The sequence below is a fragment of the Phoenix dactylifera genome, chromosome 9, assembly GCF_051530095.1.
Source record: "Phoenix dactylifera cultivar Ajwa chromosome 9, Ajwa_hap1_PhDact_Kaust_v1.1, whole genome shotgun sequence".
NCBI lineage: Eukaryota > Viridiplantae > Streptophyta > Magnoliopsida > Arecales > Arecaceae > Phoenix > Phoenix dactylifera.
In genome coordinates, this window is record NC_143198.1 from 5,655,084 (window position 1) to 5,671,682 (window position 16,599).

Below are 16,599 nucleotides of genomic sequence, written 5' to 3' on the forward strand. Positions count from 1 at the left end.
ATGGATGAGTCAATCCCCTAGAGGTTCAAGATACCACAGATTGAGCTATATGATGGCTCATCTGATCCTCTGGATCATTTGGAGAGCTACAAGGCCCTTATGACACTCCAAGGAGCCACAGATGCTCTACTCTGCAAAGCCTTCCCAGCGACTCTCTACAAGGCAGCTCGTCTTTGGTTCTCCGGTCTAAAGCTCTCTCTCCTTTGAACAGCTGGGCAGGCAGCTCGACACCCATTTTGCCGCTAACCGGCGTCAGCGCTAGACCTCAGACTTCCTCTTCGCCATCAAGTAGAAGGAGGTAGAATCCTTAAAAGACTACATCAATCGCTTTATCTCGGCCACATGGGAGGTACGCGATCTCGACCAGTCAATCGCCATGTCGGCATTGAAGACTGGAGCTCAGTCCTACAAATTTCTCTTTTCCATCGAGAAGAGCTTTCCCGCCAACTTTCTTGAAATGTTGGCCCGAGCTCGCAAGTACACCAAGGCTGAGGAAGCCATGGCCTCTCGGCGGGAGGCAGCCGAATGACCTGCCAAGATGCAGAAGAAGCGCCAGGAGGAGCACTCCCAACCAAGCAGTAGATTCCCTTAGGATTGCTACGAGCTCCGTGATGAGATCAAGGCACTTGTCTGCCGAGGTTGGTTGAGTTATTTTGTCGGTGATCAGGCCTACAAGAGAGAGCCCGAGGAACAAAACCCAGTGCCGCGTGAGGAGCGGAACGATAACTGAACTCTCGCGGGCATCATCAATACCATCGGAGGGCGAGCGAGTAGAGGCACCTGAAGCATCGAGCTCGGAAGAAGGAGCTTCCTCAAAGCATCCGTGCACTGCGAAAGTCATCTCCTTTTCCGATGAAGACCAAAAGGGTGTTGAGCCCTCTTCATGACAACGCTGTAGCTATTTCCTTCATCATTGCAAGGCTTTAAAAAGGATTTTAGTACATAATGAAAGCTTGGCTGACGCCTTATTTTGTAATGCCTTCCGAAGGATGAGCGCTCCTCTGGCCAGATTCACAAGGGATTCCATCCTAAGAAAGTACTATGAAATTAAACCTTCTCATGGCCCAGGTCAGCTCGGCCTACAACGCAACTCTTGGCCAACCAAGGCAACAACAATATCGGGTCCAGCCTGGCAAAGGAAAATGCTCTTGAGTAGCCATGGATCCTGCATGATCATGGCTCCTCGACCTCGAGGGGCAGCGGCGCGGCCCAGAGCTCAACGTGTGCCGCCTAACGGCCTCCAACAACTCCTAGCTGGTGCTGAGCCAAGTCCTGAGGGACCTCAAAGCTCGGGAGCTGTCAATATGTCTCCAAAAGGTACCTCCATCTCCAACATCGCCCTTCTTCGTCTATGTTCTCGAGCTGATGCTTACCTCCGAGCTGGACTCTTTTGTTCTCGAGCTCATCTCAGTGCTCGAGCTCTTCTGTACTCTAGCTCATCTAAGTGCTCGAGCTCTTTCGTTCTCGAGCTTATCTAAGTGATCGAGCTCTTCCGTTATGCTCATCTAAGTGCTCGATGATATTTCGACGCCATTTCAACGCCATTTCGATGCCACTTCGACGACATTCGACGCCATTTCGACGACACTTCGACGCCATTTCGACGACATTCGAAACCATTTCGACGCCACTTCGACGACATTTGACGACACTTCGACGACATTTGATGCCACTTCGATGACATTTCGATGCCATTTTGACGACATTCGACGCCACTTCGATGACATTTCGACGCCATTTCGACGACATTCGAGACCATTCGATGCCTCCCATGATGATGCACCCCGATCTGAGTGGAGGTACCCTGCTGAGTGGACCACAAACCAAAGAAGGCCGCTGAAGTCGACCTCGGAGCAGAGTCGCTTAGCTCGGCTTGGACAGCTCGGCTTAAGGCTGTTAGCTCCGACTGCACGAGAGGTACACCCTACTTTCTTCGCCCGAGCCAAAAAGCAGCTCGAACTCGAAAGTCGAAGGGTAGTGTTGGGGGGAAAAATGGACCACCCCGCTAATACAATCAGAGAACCCGAATCCGATGACAAGCATGACCCCGGCAAGCATGATCTCGACATGCACGACCTCAGCATGCATGAGCTCAGAAGGATGCCGAGCTCAGAAGGCCGAGCACAGAAGGCTGCCGAGCTCAACAGGCCGACCTTATCATCTATATGCTGCAGCCATGCCCTGCAGTAGCCTCACCGCACCATACTTTGCTTGCTGGCCACGCCACGACATATCAACCAGGGACCATACCTTGCTACGACTGTCAACAATTAAATGCGCACGATCTCCACGGACCTCCAGCCAGCCCAAAATCTCAGGTCATCCACGGCAACTCGTTGACTTACTCGACTCCGTCCAGTCACCCACGGCAACTCATTAATTTACACGATCACGCCCAATCATGATGGTAACCCATTAATTCGTCCAGTCACATCGCAGGTAACCCTGGCACCCCTCCTATAAAAAGGAAACTTCTTCCTCTAAAGGAGGGACTGGGGACTTTTGACTTTGACTTCTACATACAAACTCTCTCTTTCTCCACGAAAGCCCCCCTCTGACTTAAGCATCAGAGGGCCGGCGCCGGAAACTCTGGCCACCAGCTTTTTGCAGGTCCTCCGGAGGACGCAGTCCGCCGACGCACCACCTTCTGGAGCTCCTCCTTCTCAGCCAGTGGTCGCCCCCGAGTCCAGTTTCTAGCAACAATATACATATGAGTTTTGTCTACCAAAAGTTTATAGACTGTCAGCCAATAAAACTAAGCCATAGCAAAACAAAATATTACTCAAATATCCTTGTAACAATCATCACAAGAAATAGTTCCATCTCATTAAGGGAAAAGTTAAAGAATTTTGGAGGAGACTATAAAATTTGTAAAAATTGTGATGCAAGAAAAAAAAGGAACCACATTATTTGTCATTCTCTATCTCTGTTAGATTAATTGTTATTAAAAAAAAAGTACTTTCTTTCATATCCCTTTCTCTTACTAAAAAATCCAGCATGTGGATTTCCATGATATTACGCAATAGCATTTAATTGAGCTGAAAAAATTATGCCTAATTACTTTACGCTCCTTTGCATAGTTACAATATTCTTCGAATTGTTGAAAAGTTCATAAGATAATCTTAGTTTTTTCTCTTGGTTGAATGAATCTCTGAATTATTCTTCCAAAAAAAACCACTCTAGAATTATTTAACATGATTTATTCATGACTTATTCATGATTAATTTTTAAAAAATATGTTGCAAATTGAGGATACCATATATTACTATAATGGTGATATTTTTGCTATCATATATTATTTTTATCTCGTATGTAATTATTTTAAATTAAAAAATTGTAAATATTTAGCAATGTCATTTTTTTCAGTTTTATTCTTCTTGAGCTTTTGATGAATTTGCTGGATTTCTTCTAGTTTTTGAATCATTACCTCTAGTTGAATTATTCTGAAGTGCTGAATTTGTGATTGTGCAACCCATTAGATGCATCTACGGTCTTGATTTTATGTTAATCAATGGCTAGCATATAAAAAGATTTGATTGAAAATATTATTTATTTTCTTATATTTGAAAATTAATAAAATTATAAAATATTGTCTATTATTCCTTGTATTATTAGAAACTCCTAATTCTCTTTCAAGGTAGGCGAGATCTCGTTAAGTTTTGTCCAAATTTGAGGCTATATTGTGCATCCTAACTTGTTTCTTAATTACTCACATGCAATCATAACTTAAGACTTTCCTTAATCCAGATTAGGAAAATATTTTGCTTCTGCATACTCCCCCGGCCTTCCACTTGATTCTCAAGCATATTGGATATTCAGCTTACAAATACACATCCATATATGTACATATATACATACATGCATATATACATATATACATACATATATTGTGAGGCCCAACCTTATTGGGCCATCCTGTTGGCCCATTCCAACATACGAAACGCGGCCCGAAGGCCTATTAGAACCAAAACCAGGGCTTTGCCCTGGTTGAGTACGACGGAGGAGAACGAGTCCTCCTCTTTCTCGGACTCTATTGGAGACTAGAAAACCCTAGTCTCTGCTCTATATAAGCTCCGCCCTCTCCTCCCCCATTGGAAAGCCAGCCTCTATCGGAGTTTAGTCACCAATTTTTTCTTCGAATCTTCTACGATTGTCGACCGTGCCAGCACCATTGCTGTGTCCTGCCATCGTTGGAAGCTACGTAAGAACCCGACAACTTTAGATCAACCTTTTTCTCCCTCTTCTGTGACCTTTGGAAACTTTAACGATGCTTTATGGCGTCGGGCAAGCCCGACAAGCCGACGCTTTTAAGTGTCGGCCTAGTCCGACACAAACCAACGGTTTCAAGCGTCGGTCTGTATTAGCCGATGCTTTTAAGCATCGGTTTACTCGCAGATGAACAATGTTTAAAAGCGTCGGCATACATGGCCGACGCTTTCTTCAAGCGTCGGCGTAAACTGAGCCCACCCCCACCTGCCCGACGTCTTACCCATGCTTTGGGGGGCATTGGCAGGAAGTCTACCGATGCTTAAAAGCATCGGTAAAGACCAAATAAAGCGCCAGGATATATCCTTTCTTTTGTGGTGATTCTGGCCAGTGATCATCGGAATTTGGCCGAAAAGGGTCAAAACCCCTGTTTCCTCTATTCTTGGAAAGCAAGCTTTCTTCTTCTTTTGATTCCCCTAGGTTCTGCCATCAGTTCTTGTCATAAGGCCTCCCTCCGTTCCTCTGCAGCAGCCTACAACCTTGGTTGGAGTTCCGACCGCCGAGACACCTCGATTTCATAATTTAAGAGGTTGAAACCCCTGTTTTTGATTGTTTAGGTGACATTGGCTGCCAATCGCCTGCCGCCAGTTGGCCGATCGTGGGTCCCTAACCTCAGACGGTACTTGTGGCCACCTCCTTCCCTTCATATTCCTTGGTTAGAGAGAAAAACTTGTCCTCTCTCTTCCTTTCTCTTTCCTCTCTCTTCTCCATCTTTTTTGGCACAGATTATCTTAGGTTAGAGTCCATTTAAATTGATGTTTTACCTTAGAATAATATTAAAATTGTAAGACATTTAAATGTTGAGTTAGTTATTAAAATAAAAATTTGCATATTATTATTTAAGGTTATTCTGTTGCATGTTTTTGATATCATGTTGAGATGTCCTGCATGCTTGTTGGGCGGGTTCCCTATGAGTATGCGGCGGTTGACACGACCATCGGTTCGTGAACTCGAGTCGGGGGCGTGACATATATATAGAAGGCTAAGTTTATCAACTGTGCATGATGGTTCAGAATAAGAAATAGGAGGATTTTTAGCTAACTTCTAGACAAGTGGATGATATTATTTGAGAGATTAAATTTCATTGGCTAAAATGATATTTGGTTATTTCTTCTAAGTATGCTGATGAAGTCCTATAATAGTTTGATACTTTGTCATGATTCATTTCTATGTCTCATAAAATAAATTAATAGGAGAATCCATCTTTCTCCTACAAAGAAAATGTATGCGTGTGAAAGGACAAACATGTGGAAACACACATACACACACACACACACACAGGTGTTTATTCTGGGGAAGAGATAAAAGAGAGCGATATGCATGGAATGTGAGACTGTAAGGTAGCAAATGGCCATGACATATGCATGGAATGTAGGATTGTAAGGCAGCAAATGGCCATGGCACAGTTAGTAAATAGTACATGTACATTACTTCAAAAAAAAAAAAAAGGTACATATACATTTACTAGTTTCTATAATACAAAATAATATTTATCATTTCGACACAAAATGGGACAATTTGAGCGGAAGGTCCACATTTTTAGAATTAGTCTGTTTTATGTTATTTCGTATTGTACAATTCCTTTGTTTGTGGGATCATTTTCCCCGAAAGATTTCTTATCCCGAACTTAGGAATAAACCAGTATCCGGGCAATTGTCCGAATACTTCTCCTGTTGTTCTGTTTCCTTTCCTCCCTTTCCTTAAAGCTGAAAATCCGGGAAACCGGATTTCAGAGTATAGGAAGATTCCCCCTGAGGGGGACGCAAGCCTCCTCTCATTTAGGAAGGAAAACAGAAGTGGAAGTGGTGTAAGATGCAGATACGATCCTCAGAATTTACTGCAATGAGTCCATTCGAAACGAACGAATAGTGATTACTAAAGCAATAAATCACAAATGATTCATCGCGTATGTGTGGCGCACTGAACACATAGTTTTCGGAAGTTGTGTGGAATGCGCTTTCTTTTCGCTGTATGGGAGCGCGTAGGGAGCGTGTAGTGCTCTTGTTTTATTTGATTGTACTTTCATTGATTTTTTTTGACTAACTCAGGAACTTTCCCTTAGGGTGCATTCCTGGTAAGTAAGCCGAGTTCTTCCCTTGATAGAAGGACTCGGTGAACGTCTTTCAATGCTTTATTTCTTAGCTTAGTTCTCCCTGCTTGAGTTTTTAGGCTTTTTTTTTCATGCTTTTCCCGGAGGTCTGGATAAAGCAGCAATCAATAGGATTTTCCTAATCCTCCCTTTCCGAAAAGAAGAAGTTGAAATTATTTTTCCTTTCCGCAGGGACCAGGAGATTGGATCTAGCCATAAGAAGAATGCTTGGCTGATAATCTTCCACTTCCTCCTAATCCTATAGCAACCCTTCCTAGTCAACCAGCTCTACCTCCACCTGTCCAACCTGCCCAAGTGCTGCCAGTTCAGCCTCCCAACCTGTTTCCTCAATACACCCTGCCTCAGAGAGTCATCGGCTAAGCTTTTGAACTGCTTTGGAACACTTTCGCTTGATTCAAACCCGCGGCGTTCTCGGAGTTTTTCAGAAAAGGATACTGAATTAATACATGGTATGATATGAGATGATGAAATATACTGAATGCCGATATTATATATATATTGATTTGATACGATATAATGATATAATGATATGGTGTCAGCAAACTTTTTTTTTTTTGTTAAAAATAGGAGGGAGAGGAGAACTTCACCCGCGTAGCAGCTTCTACTGGGCCTTCCTTCCACTAGCGAATATTTGATATAGGCCGCAAGTTTCTGCGTAACTTTTTCGACCTGTGGGCTCTTCCCACTGAGATCAACACTTACATATGAGTAGGTTACCCTAGCGCTACCTCAGTATCGACAAACCAGATAGTAATTCCACCGGGCAAGTCAAACGGAGGGCATACGGTCTCCACATTTAATTGACGTCCACAAGTTTCGAACTTGGATCATGCCAGTAGAATCAAAGCCCCATTCTCACCATGCTACCACCTCGGCTGTCGGCAAACTCTGATATCAAAACTTTTAGAGTAGAAAAGAGCTTGAGAACACTAAATCTCTGAGTTGTTTCAGCAGACCCGCAAGGGAATTACAGTGCCATCATACGTTTTAAAAAAAAAAAGACAAATCACCGTTCAAGGAAGCTTTATCCGTAGCTGATGCATCGCCGATCACCATTCCCACCAAATCCACAGAAAACTACTTATGATGGCATGACTGTAATTTTCTGAAGGGATTCCTGTGACCATTCTTGACTGCTCTCCCTGCCTTTGAGGTACTTGTTTGTATACACACAACAGAACAAAGCATCTCTGACACAAGCATAGATGACATCTCTGCATGTCTTTTCTTATTCAGAACCACATCAGAATCAGATAAATAGGTTGATCAATGACCTAAAGGCTAACTGTTACACCAAACAGTTTAATCTTAAATATTAACCTTTAAGTTTATAAAATATAACCTAGAAATTTCATTATCTTGTCATGTGCTACTCGCAGAGAGCATCTTTCTTTGGCAAGCTTTTCTAAGGAAATTATGACCTGAAAGTTGCAGCAGAGATTCCTGTAAGCTCTGCAAGATTAATCATTGGAAGTGGCAATGGTTGAAGAAAGGGAGAGCCGAGAGGTTTCACCAAAAGTGAAATAAGAAACATAAGAGGGTATTCATCAACATACAATGGAAGAGTTTTTGGTTACATTTTGTGGCAATCTTTCTATATTTATTTTGGAGCTGCTGGACCCTTGTCAGCAAGTGAACCAAGGATTGAGCTGGCTAGCTGGTTGATTGCAGCAGCCAAGCCATCCATGGACTGGATACTGATCTCTGCCTTTGACTGCTCCATCTTGGCCTTTCTCTCCTCTATTCTCCTGAGATCATTGTGCCTTCTCTCCTCCTTCTCCTCACCAGCTTGGAATGCTTCTGCCAAAATGGAAGCACTTTTGGAGATTGCTGAAGTTAGCTTATGGGAACTGTTCTTGCTGCTGCTTCCTTCTCCTCTTCTCCTCTTCCTCTCAGGTGAGTTTGAATGCTCATCATCATCAGAATCTGAGCTATCACAGATCTCCAACAAATCCAATGGAATCAAACAAATGAGTGATTATAGAAAACAGAGGGAAAGGAGATTAAGTTGATGAAAGCAAGAGTTTTAGGACCAAGTTTAGAAAATACAACTCTACTCTAGACTTCAACAAAGACACATGGAATCAAAGAAATGAATAACCATATGGTGAGACGGAAGGATAGAGGTGAGTGAATAAAAGCAAGAGCTTTAAAATTAGGCTAGCAAACTAAACTTTAATCTAACTGGGATTTGTCAAAAGCGGTGAAGAGAAATTAGTCATTTCTATCATCAGTTCATTAGAATATAAGGAAATCAACACTTGAAGTGGAAGAAGAGGAAATGAATTGCAGTTATTAAACAATAAGACCCATCAATGCATGAAGAAAGCGAATGAGAAACCCACCAAACAATAGTGCACCTAAGGACATGAAAAATTGAAGGGCTACATGTAAATTTTTTTAAAAAAATTAAAAGTTTTATTCAGAAATTTGCAATTAGTAAATAGAAGAAGTGATCGTCAAATAAGTGGTCAACAAGAATAAATCTACAAGAATTCATCTTGCAACACTAACATAAACAACCATAGCAAATGGCCGCATCAGTCATATTATTAACTATATAATGCAAGAGAGAGAGAGAGAGAGAGATTTACCTATGGTGCCTGCTGCTTGAGCTTGTGGGAGCTCATGAGTAGGAGATAATGGTGGTGGCTGTGGTCCTTGTGAGGTAGGGACTGGCCTATTATGCTGCATCACTGGAGGCATTGAAGCTGAGGTGCTTCCCATATGCCTCTCATCTCCCACTAATTCTGCCATGTTAGAAATACTACCACTCACTCCCTCAACACCCCTTCTGTCCACTACCTCAATCAAAGCCTCATATATCCCAGGCAAGAGATTGGAGGGTAGATTCCTCTCCTTCCTCTCATGCCTGTCAAGCTTCCAATAAGACAGCCTATCACCCTCTTCAGCTCCCAAACTCATCTCATATGCTCTCACCTTCTTGAAGTCCCTCATGAGGTTATCCCACCTATCATTGCACTGGTTTTGGCTCCTATAGCAACCACATCTCCAACAATAGTCTTCCACCCATTTCCACCTCATCTCTGATGGTCTACTACTGCTGCTGCTTCCACCCTCCCTCCCCTCACTCTCTATGGACCTCTTCATCCTCCTCTCATTGTCAATCTTCTTTGCCTCAATCAAAACCATTGTCTCATTGAGGGTCCAGTTCCCTTTTCTATACTCCCTTCTTCTCTCTTCTCCTCCCACCACCCCAAACATAGCGCTCTTATCAGCCATGTTCCACTTGCACTCAACCCTACCAGCCAACAAGGCTTTCTATTCTTTCCACCATCTTCTCCTTCTCCTAGGTTTGATTTGATATTAATAATTGTTGTTGTTCTTCTAACTTCAAACCTCCAAACTAGGATCAAAAGGTGGAAGTCTTCATGTTTTTGTTCTGAGGCTAGGGATTGCATGCACATAAAATATCAGCAGAGGAGAAAAGAACAAGGCATGGGGAGGAGACCTTTTGGCTTTTCCTTTTTCCCCCTCTCCCCCTTTTTATGAGCTTTTGATATGATGTGGGTCTCACTTTGAGACTTTCAGACTTCAAACTCTTTCTTTAAAGCCTACGACCTACTTATTGGTGCCACCCCTCCGGAGTGAGGAAATGGACTCCATGTGTGCTTCCTACAAATATATATATAACCTCTAGATAGAGTTAGAGGGTGCATAATCTAAGGTCCCAGCTAGCATCATTGGGTATATAAAATAAGCCAACGATCACAAGAAAAAGCCAGGCAGATCTACCTAACTGACAGCTTCAACAGACCCAATAGATCTCCTTACATAAGAGTGATTAGCTTTTGTATTTTTTAGTAGGATCACTTGCTTATAATATATATTGTATAATACCACTTTTTTGCATGTGTATAACCATTACAATTTAGACATCTTAGGTATTCCATTTGTATTTTTCTTTTTGGGGGATGCTAATTAGATGAAGCAGACAACAATCATGGACTTTAGGCGTAGTGGTTGCATCAACTTACCCACATCCGAGGTTTGAGTCATGGTGTCGGAGGTATTGTTTTCCAAATGTTTGATTAGAATAATTCTGAGCGGAGATTTTTCCAGCTCGTTATTCTCGAGATCAAATTTGGACTCGTTTGGTTCACGGGAAGAATTTTTTCTGAAAAAATAATTTCTAAGAATATGATGCCTAGAACAATAGTTTTAGCATATATATTTGGTTGATCATGAAAAAATAACACTTTTTATAATGGCTTATATTTAGTTGAGCATTTATCTTTTATAACAAAGTTGTTTGGAATATCTATTATACCCTTAATAAAAAGAAAAATCTTACCCATAAATTTTGATGGCTTAAAGATATTTTTGAAAGAAAAAAAATCTCAATTTTCAAGCGGTGAAAAAGTAGCTTGTTCATGTCCTCCATAGATTTTTTTTTTCTATGAAACATGAGAATCTTATTTCCATGAAAATGTTACTTTTTTTTATCTCTCTTCTTTAAAAAGTCCAACCAAATAAGAGGCATTTTTTTATTTCTTCATTGACCACATTTCTCCCCTTCTTTTTCCGCAAACCAAACGAGTTGAAAAAGAAAAAAAGAAAGCAACCTTGTTCATTGTATAACTTGTAATTGAAATGAAACAGGAAAAAAAAAAAAGTTTCTTAAGGTGACAAGTAATCAATTTCTTTTATGATTAATGTTTGTCTCGTGTGTCCTTTTCTCCCAAGACCATGAACATCTTATTGATGGATAGCTCTGTGCATGTGTATTGTCGTGTGAAGAGTGTAAGTGATGTCAAGTGATTTTGTCCCCCTTATTACCCCCAGCAAGGAAACTTTGCAAAGGGGACATTTGGGTTGCCGTGATGTCCGTGAGCCAGATGTTGGACATTCAGATCAAAGCTAGTACTCCAATGTTATTTTTGTTGTTCCATCTTCTATAAATTGTATGATTCGTGCATTCATCTGATCGACATAGCACTCGTGATGCCTATGATCTGATCCTTATCCGTTCTGATAAACAACGTTTACATATGTTAAAATCCTATGAAAAAACTAAGATTTTTAAATGAACAAATTTAAGAGTATATAAGCACCACAAGAGTTCTTAACCTATCCAATATGGAACTATTATTCCTCACCAATATAGATGCTAAACCTTATTTTTTTTTATGCCCACTTCTATTGCTAAGAGTTTTGTAAAAGTTATCAAATATGAGATTCGAGCTAAATCATATTCATATATATACATAAACATGTATGCATGTAAGTGTAAATAAAGTACAAAATTGCAAGGTCTAAAATAATGGTCATTGTAACAGTTTTGGGTTATTTAGCATCACTATAAGGGCCCATTATTTTCATCATTTATTCTAATAAAATATTTTTTAATTTGTAAAATTTTTATCTCAAATTTCTCTCAAAAAAATTCTGTACCATATTAAAAAATATATTAAATAAATTATAATTTGAAAACTAATATCTTTTTTTTATTATTTTGTGATATAATGCAGGTATAACAACTGTTCTAGCAATATTATTTTCATATTAAAAATTTGAGTTATGAAATAAATAATAGCTGTTAATCTGTTATAATCATTGTAATGGCCAATAAACGATTTTGTTGGAGGTCCATTATGAAACTTTTGTGCCTTGGTGTGGGTGGGTGGTGTTCATCGATTTTGGCCTTCCAAGCACCGTCCTTTGACCAAGTAGGTGATGACCTGCGACTCGCGACGAGTCGTCACGATCGGTCTTCACGGCATTGGCTTTGGATTCTGTGAGGGATATTAGAATAATTAAAAAAAAAAAACTTCCACTAATTATATTTTTTTTATAAAACGAGTTAGATATATCACTCATAATTATACTATAATCAAGTCCAATATAATGTGTGATCACTTTGTTTTATAAACTTTGTTGCAACTTAAATATATAGGATTGAGTTCTATTTATTATGATAATTTTAGTATGTAGGTCAGAAAATCCAATTAGAATTTTGAAGCTCTCGATGGAAAGACTTTTTTATGTTTTCTATATAAAAACTATTTTTTTGTAAGGAGCTGCTATTATTTCAGATGATTGTAGAATCATTTTCAATATGCCTTCTGCCGGTATATCTCTCAAATTTGAATACGGTGTTATTTTGATTCTAAATTTTAGTATATTAGTATTTATGATTAATAATTAGTATCAAAGTTTTATGTTTTGGTACGGATGGATGGTGTTCATCGATTCCAAGCACCGTCCTGTGACCAAGTGGGCGATGACCCGCGAGTCGCGACGAGTCGTCACGATCGGTCTTCACGGCTTTGGCTTTGGATCCTGTGAGGGAATGCCGAGGAGCATGACTCGTCTTTTTCTTCGATTAAAAAATGCCAATCTCCAAAGGTCTTTTCATCAAGGCTAAGGATAAGACGCTTGCTGCCTCGCCGGCCAGTACTTTCTTAGGCTACCAGCCTAATACGAGCAGAGAATATGAGCCTGCTCCCTTCCCTTTACTAGTTCTTAAACCATTGCACACTGAAGGTTCATGCACTTCTCATTTTCTTAAGCTAACGTGTCTCAGTGTACATGTTACTGTGGTTATTTGATTTGAATTGTATTTATAATTCAAATAATGTTATATGGCCCCACAATGGTAGTATCGTACCAAAAAGAAGGATTAAAAAAGCTATATGCTACATGGGTCGAGAGAATTGTTGCCATTGATGTAATGCATGGTGGAATTACGTACTTACCACTTTATCCTTCATACATAGAACCACGGACCACCCACGCTCTCATGGTGATACTACCATTGTTGATAGGGGAGGAGAGCGAAAGAGGAAAGATGGGGAAGAAGTTAGATATATTTTGGGTTTCGCATATTTTGCGGGAGGCGAACAGTACTGCGGATTGGATCATCTTCTATGCAGCCCATCATTCTGGATATGTATTTTGGGATACTTGCAATCGTGTGCCGCATGCATTAGATCGTGTTTTGCCTTGTGATTGCTCTGAGCTTTCTCATCAACGTGTGTAGTAAGAAGCTGGTTCCACAAAAAAAAAAAAAAAAAAAAAGAAAAAAAAAAAGAAAGAAGGAGAAAAGAAAGAAAGAAGAGGGAAGATAATTTTGCTTTGATGTACTGAGAGAGGGGACAAACTTGTCATTATGGAGCCATTTACCGTTCCATTGTTCGCGATCATTGCCCGTTTGCTGTCCTCCTCCACTGCTCCTATTCGACGTCCGACCACCATGCTTGAGAGAGATGAAAGGTAGAGAAAGGGGTGGAACGAGGGCATGGAAGGAGATGAATCGAGAATGGACGGGCATCTGGGCAATCCTGAAAGCTACATTCAATGAACCCTGGTTGGCATCATTTATAATTGAGACTAAATGGTTTCTAATCATCTTTGAGCCCATCAACTATTGTTCTTGATTAATAAAAGTATCTTTGGTAAATGCTTTCGTAGTGATTTCTCTTTCATAAGTCCAAAAATTTCACTTCTGATTATGAAATATAAATGTCTCCAACTATCCCTTTTAATTATTATCCAATCTCGAACGCAAATCCTATAATGTTATCCCATACTAACATTTTAGAGAGAATGAATTTGTTTTTTTTTTCAAAGTAATAGCACCAAAGGTACAACTTGTTAAGGACAAGAGTGCATCACTGGCAGAAGGAATAGGATGGTCAACAATAGGCCTAGCTTAAGGTCCAATGAGCTTTTTAATTTTGGGACTAGAATTTTCAAGCTATGGGTTTAGTGACTTACTCGTAGGGGTAGCAAAATATCCAGGTCAGATTTAGATTTCAAAGATCTGATCTGTTTGAACCATTTAATCTATTTAATATTCAGATCGGATCGGATCGGATCGGATAACCTGTTTACTTATTTACCGTTTAATTTCTTTTGTTCAAAATATCATCATCTCATTCTCGCCTCGCGGTCATGGTTGCGGCCTGTCTCCTCCTGGTTTTGGCCTGTCCCGTCCATCAAAGTCTAAAGATTCAGAATTAAAATCGCAAATCGAGAATTCTATTTTTTGGCCACTAAGGCACTGAGTACTGTCTGTCTATCCCTTCCTGAATCTCCGGGCTCCCCATCCAGCCATCGTGATTGATGCCACGTCGCCTTCCCATTTCCACTTGCCCCAATCCCCATTGCGATTGAGTGAGGAGTGAGGAGTGAGGACCGGGGGTTTCTTTCTAATTTCTTCTTTGATTCTTTTAAGTTCCACTTTTTCCTCCCCTTCTCTTCCTCTTGGCTCTTGCTTTTGGCCGACTGAGTGCCCCGTGTGGTTGTGCCCCCTTTCACCTTTCCTTAATGATCGAGTGCCCCCTTTCTAATTGTTGTAGCACAAAATGTGTAATCTTATTTTGCTTGGTATTAGTTTGATTTGTTGTTGGTGGGGAAATATGCTTTTCCCCCAGCAACATAATTATTCCTAAGAGGCCGCACAACCGCCGACCTGGGACAGCCGAGGTCGGCGTCCGACCTCCGACCTCAGAACATCCGACCTCAGAACCTCCGACACCCGAGGTCTATTCTTGTCGACTACCCACGACGGCCGTACCCCTCCGAGGTCCGGCCGAGGGCCATATCCTGCCACTGCCCCGGCATTTATTGCGCACGACCCCTGCAAACCCTCGGTTCACTCAACAATTAATGTGGATCTCCGGCTCACTCAACAATTAATGCGGATCTCCAGCTTACTCTACCATTAATGCGCGTGGCTCCTGTTATCTACGGACCCGCAACTCTCCACGGCAAGTCAGCCCAGCAGAGTCCAATCAACGATGATAAGTCTCTGATCTCGGCCTTACCCCCGACATCAATGCAATGATTCGCCCGATCGCGTGCCACCTCGGGTCGTACGACGACCTCACCTCCGACATCAATGTAAAGATTCACCTGATCGTGCGCCGATCTGAGCAACATGCCGAGCCGTACAATGGCCTTGCCCAATCACATCACAGGTAAACCGACCCCCCTATAAAAGGGAGCCCTTGCTTCTCAGAGGGGGGTTGGAGACTCGGCACTCTATAAATACTATTCTTCTTCTTCTCTTACACGATTTGCCCCCTCTGACTTAAGCATCGGAGGGTCGGCGCCGGAAGACCCGGCCACCGGCTTTCCTGCAGGCACCCGGACGGAGGACGCCGCCCGCCGACGGACCGCCACTCTCTCGTGAACACCTGCTGCTCCCTCTCTTCGACCGACGATTGCCCCCGGGTCCAATTTCCAGCAACAGTTGTCGTTGATCTTATGATTTAGTTTGGCAATATGTAAATAATTCATCTAATAGGGTTCAGGCCAAGAGTTCCTCATTGCCATATATTAAACATGTTGTGTTAGGCTACTTACCTATTTATTAAATGAGTTAAACATGTCAGGTTGGGTCAAATTGGGCTAACAGAATTCACTGTTTGCTAAACAAGTTAAGCAGGTCGGATAAACAGATTAAAAAGATCAGGTTGGGTTACCTGTTTATTAAACATGATAAGTTTAGGTTGCAATTTCTGACATATTTAATAAACAGATCAGGTTCAGGTCGGGTTTAGGTTTATGATTTTCTAATCCAACTTGTATCTGACCCGATCTGTTTATATCTGACCCACCTGATTGCCGCCACTAACTTAGTCGCATAGGATGGCTTAGTGGGTCATAGGTCGAGGAGTTTGGCTCAGGCTCATTAATCCAAACCAAGCTGCAGGTTTGGCATCAAGCTTCCAGCATGAATGTTGGCCTGGACCAACCCTATTCTCGATCCGAGCCCAAAATAATTTTTTTTTTTGAATTTCAGGCCTAAATCCAACCGAACCTTCTCAGATCAGGCATAAGCCCAATTCTAAGCCGGTCCCCATTGTTCAATCACTATGCCAAGCCTTTAGCGTGCTATATATTGTAAATATATGTCAAATCATATTTCTAGGAAGAAAAATTTTTCTCACTTTTCAATGCTCGTATAAATCTTTCAGTAAATATTTGGCATTATTTTTCCTACCATAAAAAAGATATTTGACATTATTTCATGGGACATAGATATGGTATAATAGCCAGACATAAAATAAGAATAAGAATTTGCCATTTTTCCCGGGCTGGGAGCTGTTGATGATCCGAGGAACACGTAGTGCCTTCTTTCTTTTATTTTTCCTTTATTTTCTCAAAGCAAAGAGTGGCATCCCGAAGGGTAATTAAAGCTGGAAACATGAGAGAGAGAGATCCAGAGATTGGAGCCCTCTTCAAGAGGACAA

General features: G+C 41.3%; 1 protein-coding gene across 1 annotated transcript; it reads right to left on the reverse strand.

Moving 5' to 3' along the window:
* Positions 1-7,895: 7,895 nt before the first annotated feature.
* On the reverse strand, positions 7,896-10,444 carry LOC103705444 (uncharacterized). The gene is made up of 2 exons (XM_008789151.5): positions 8,971-10,444; positions 7,896-8,302 (listed from the first exon to the last, which is right to left on the reverse strand). Exons 1-2 carry the CDS (start codon positions 9,617-9,619, stop codon positions 7,977-7,979), a joined length of 975 nt encoding a protein of 324 aa, XP_008787373.1. The 5' UTR covers positions 9,620-10,444; the 3' UTR covers positions 7,896-7,976.
* Between the last annotated feature and the right edge of the window lie 6,155 nt (positions 10,445-16,599).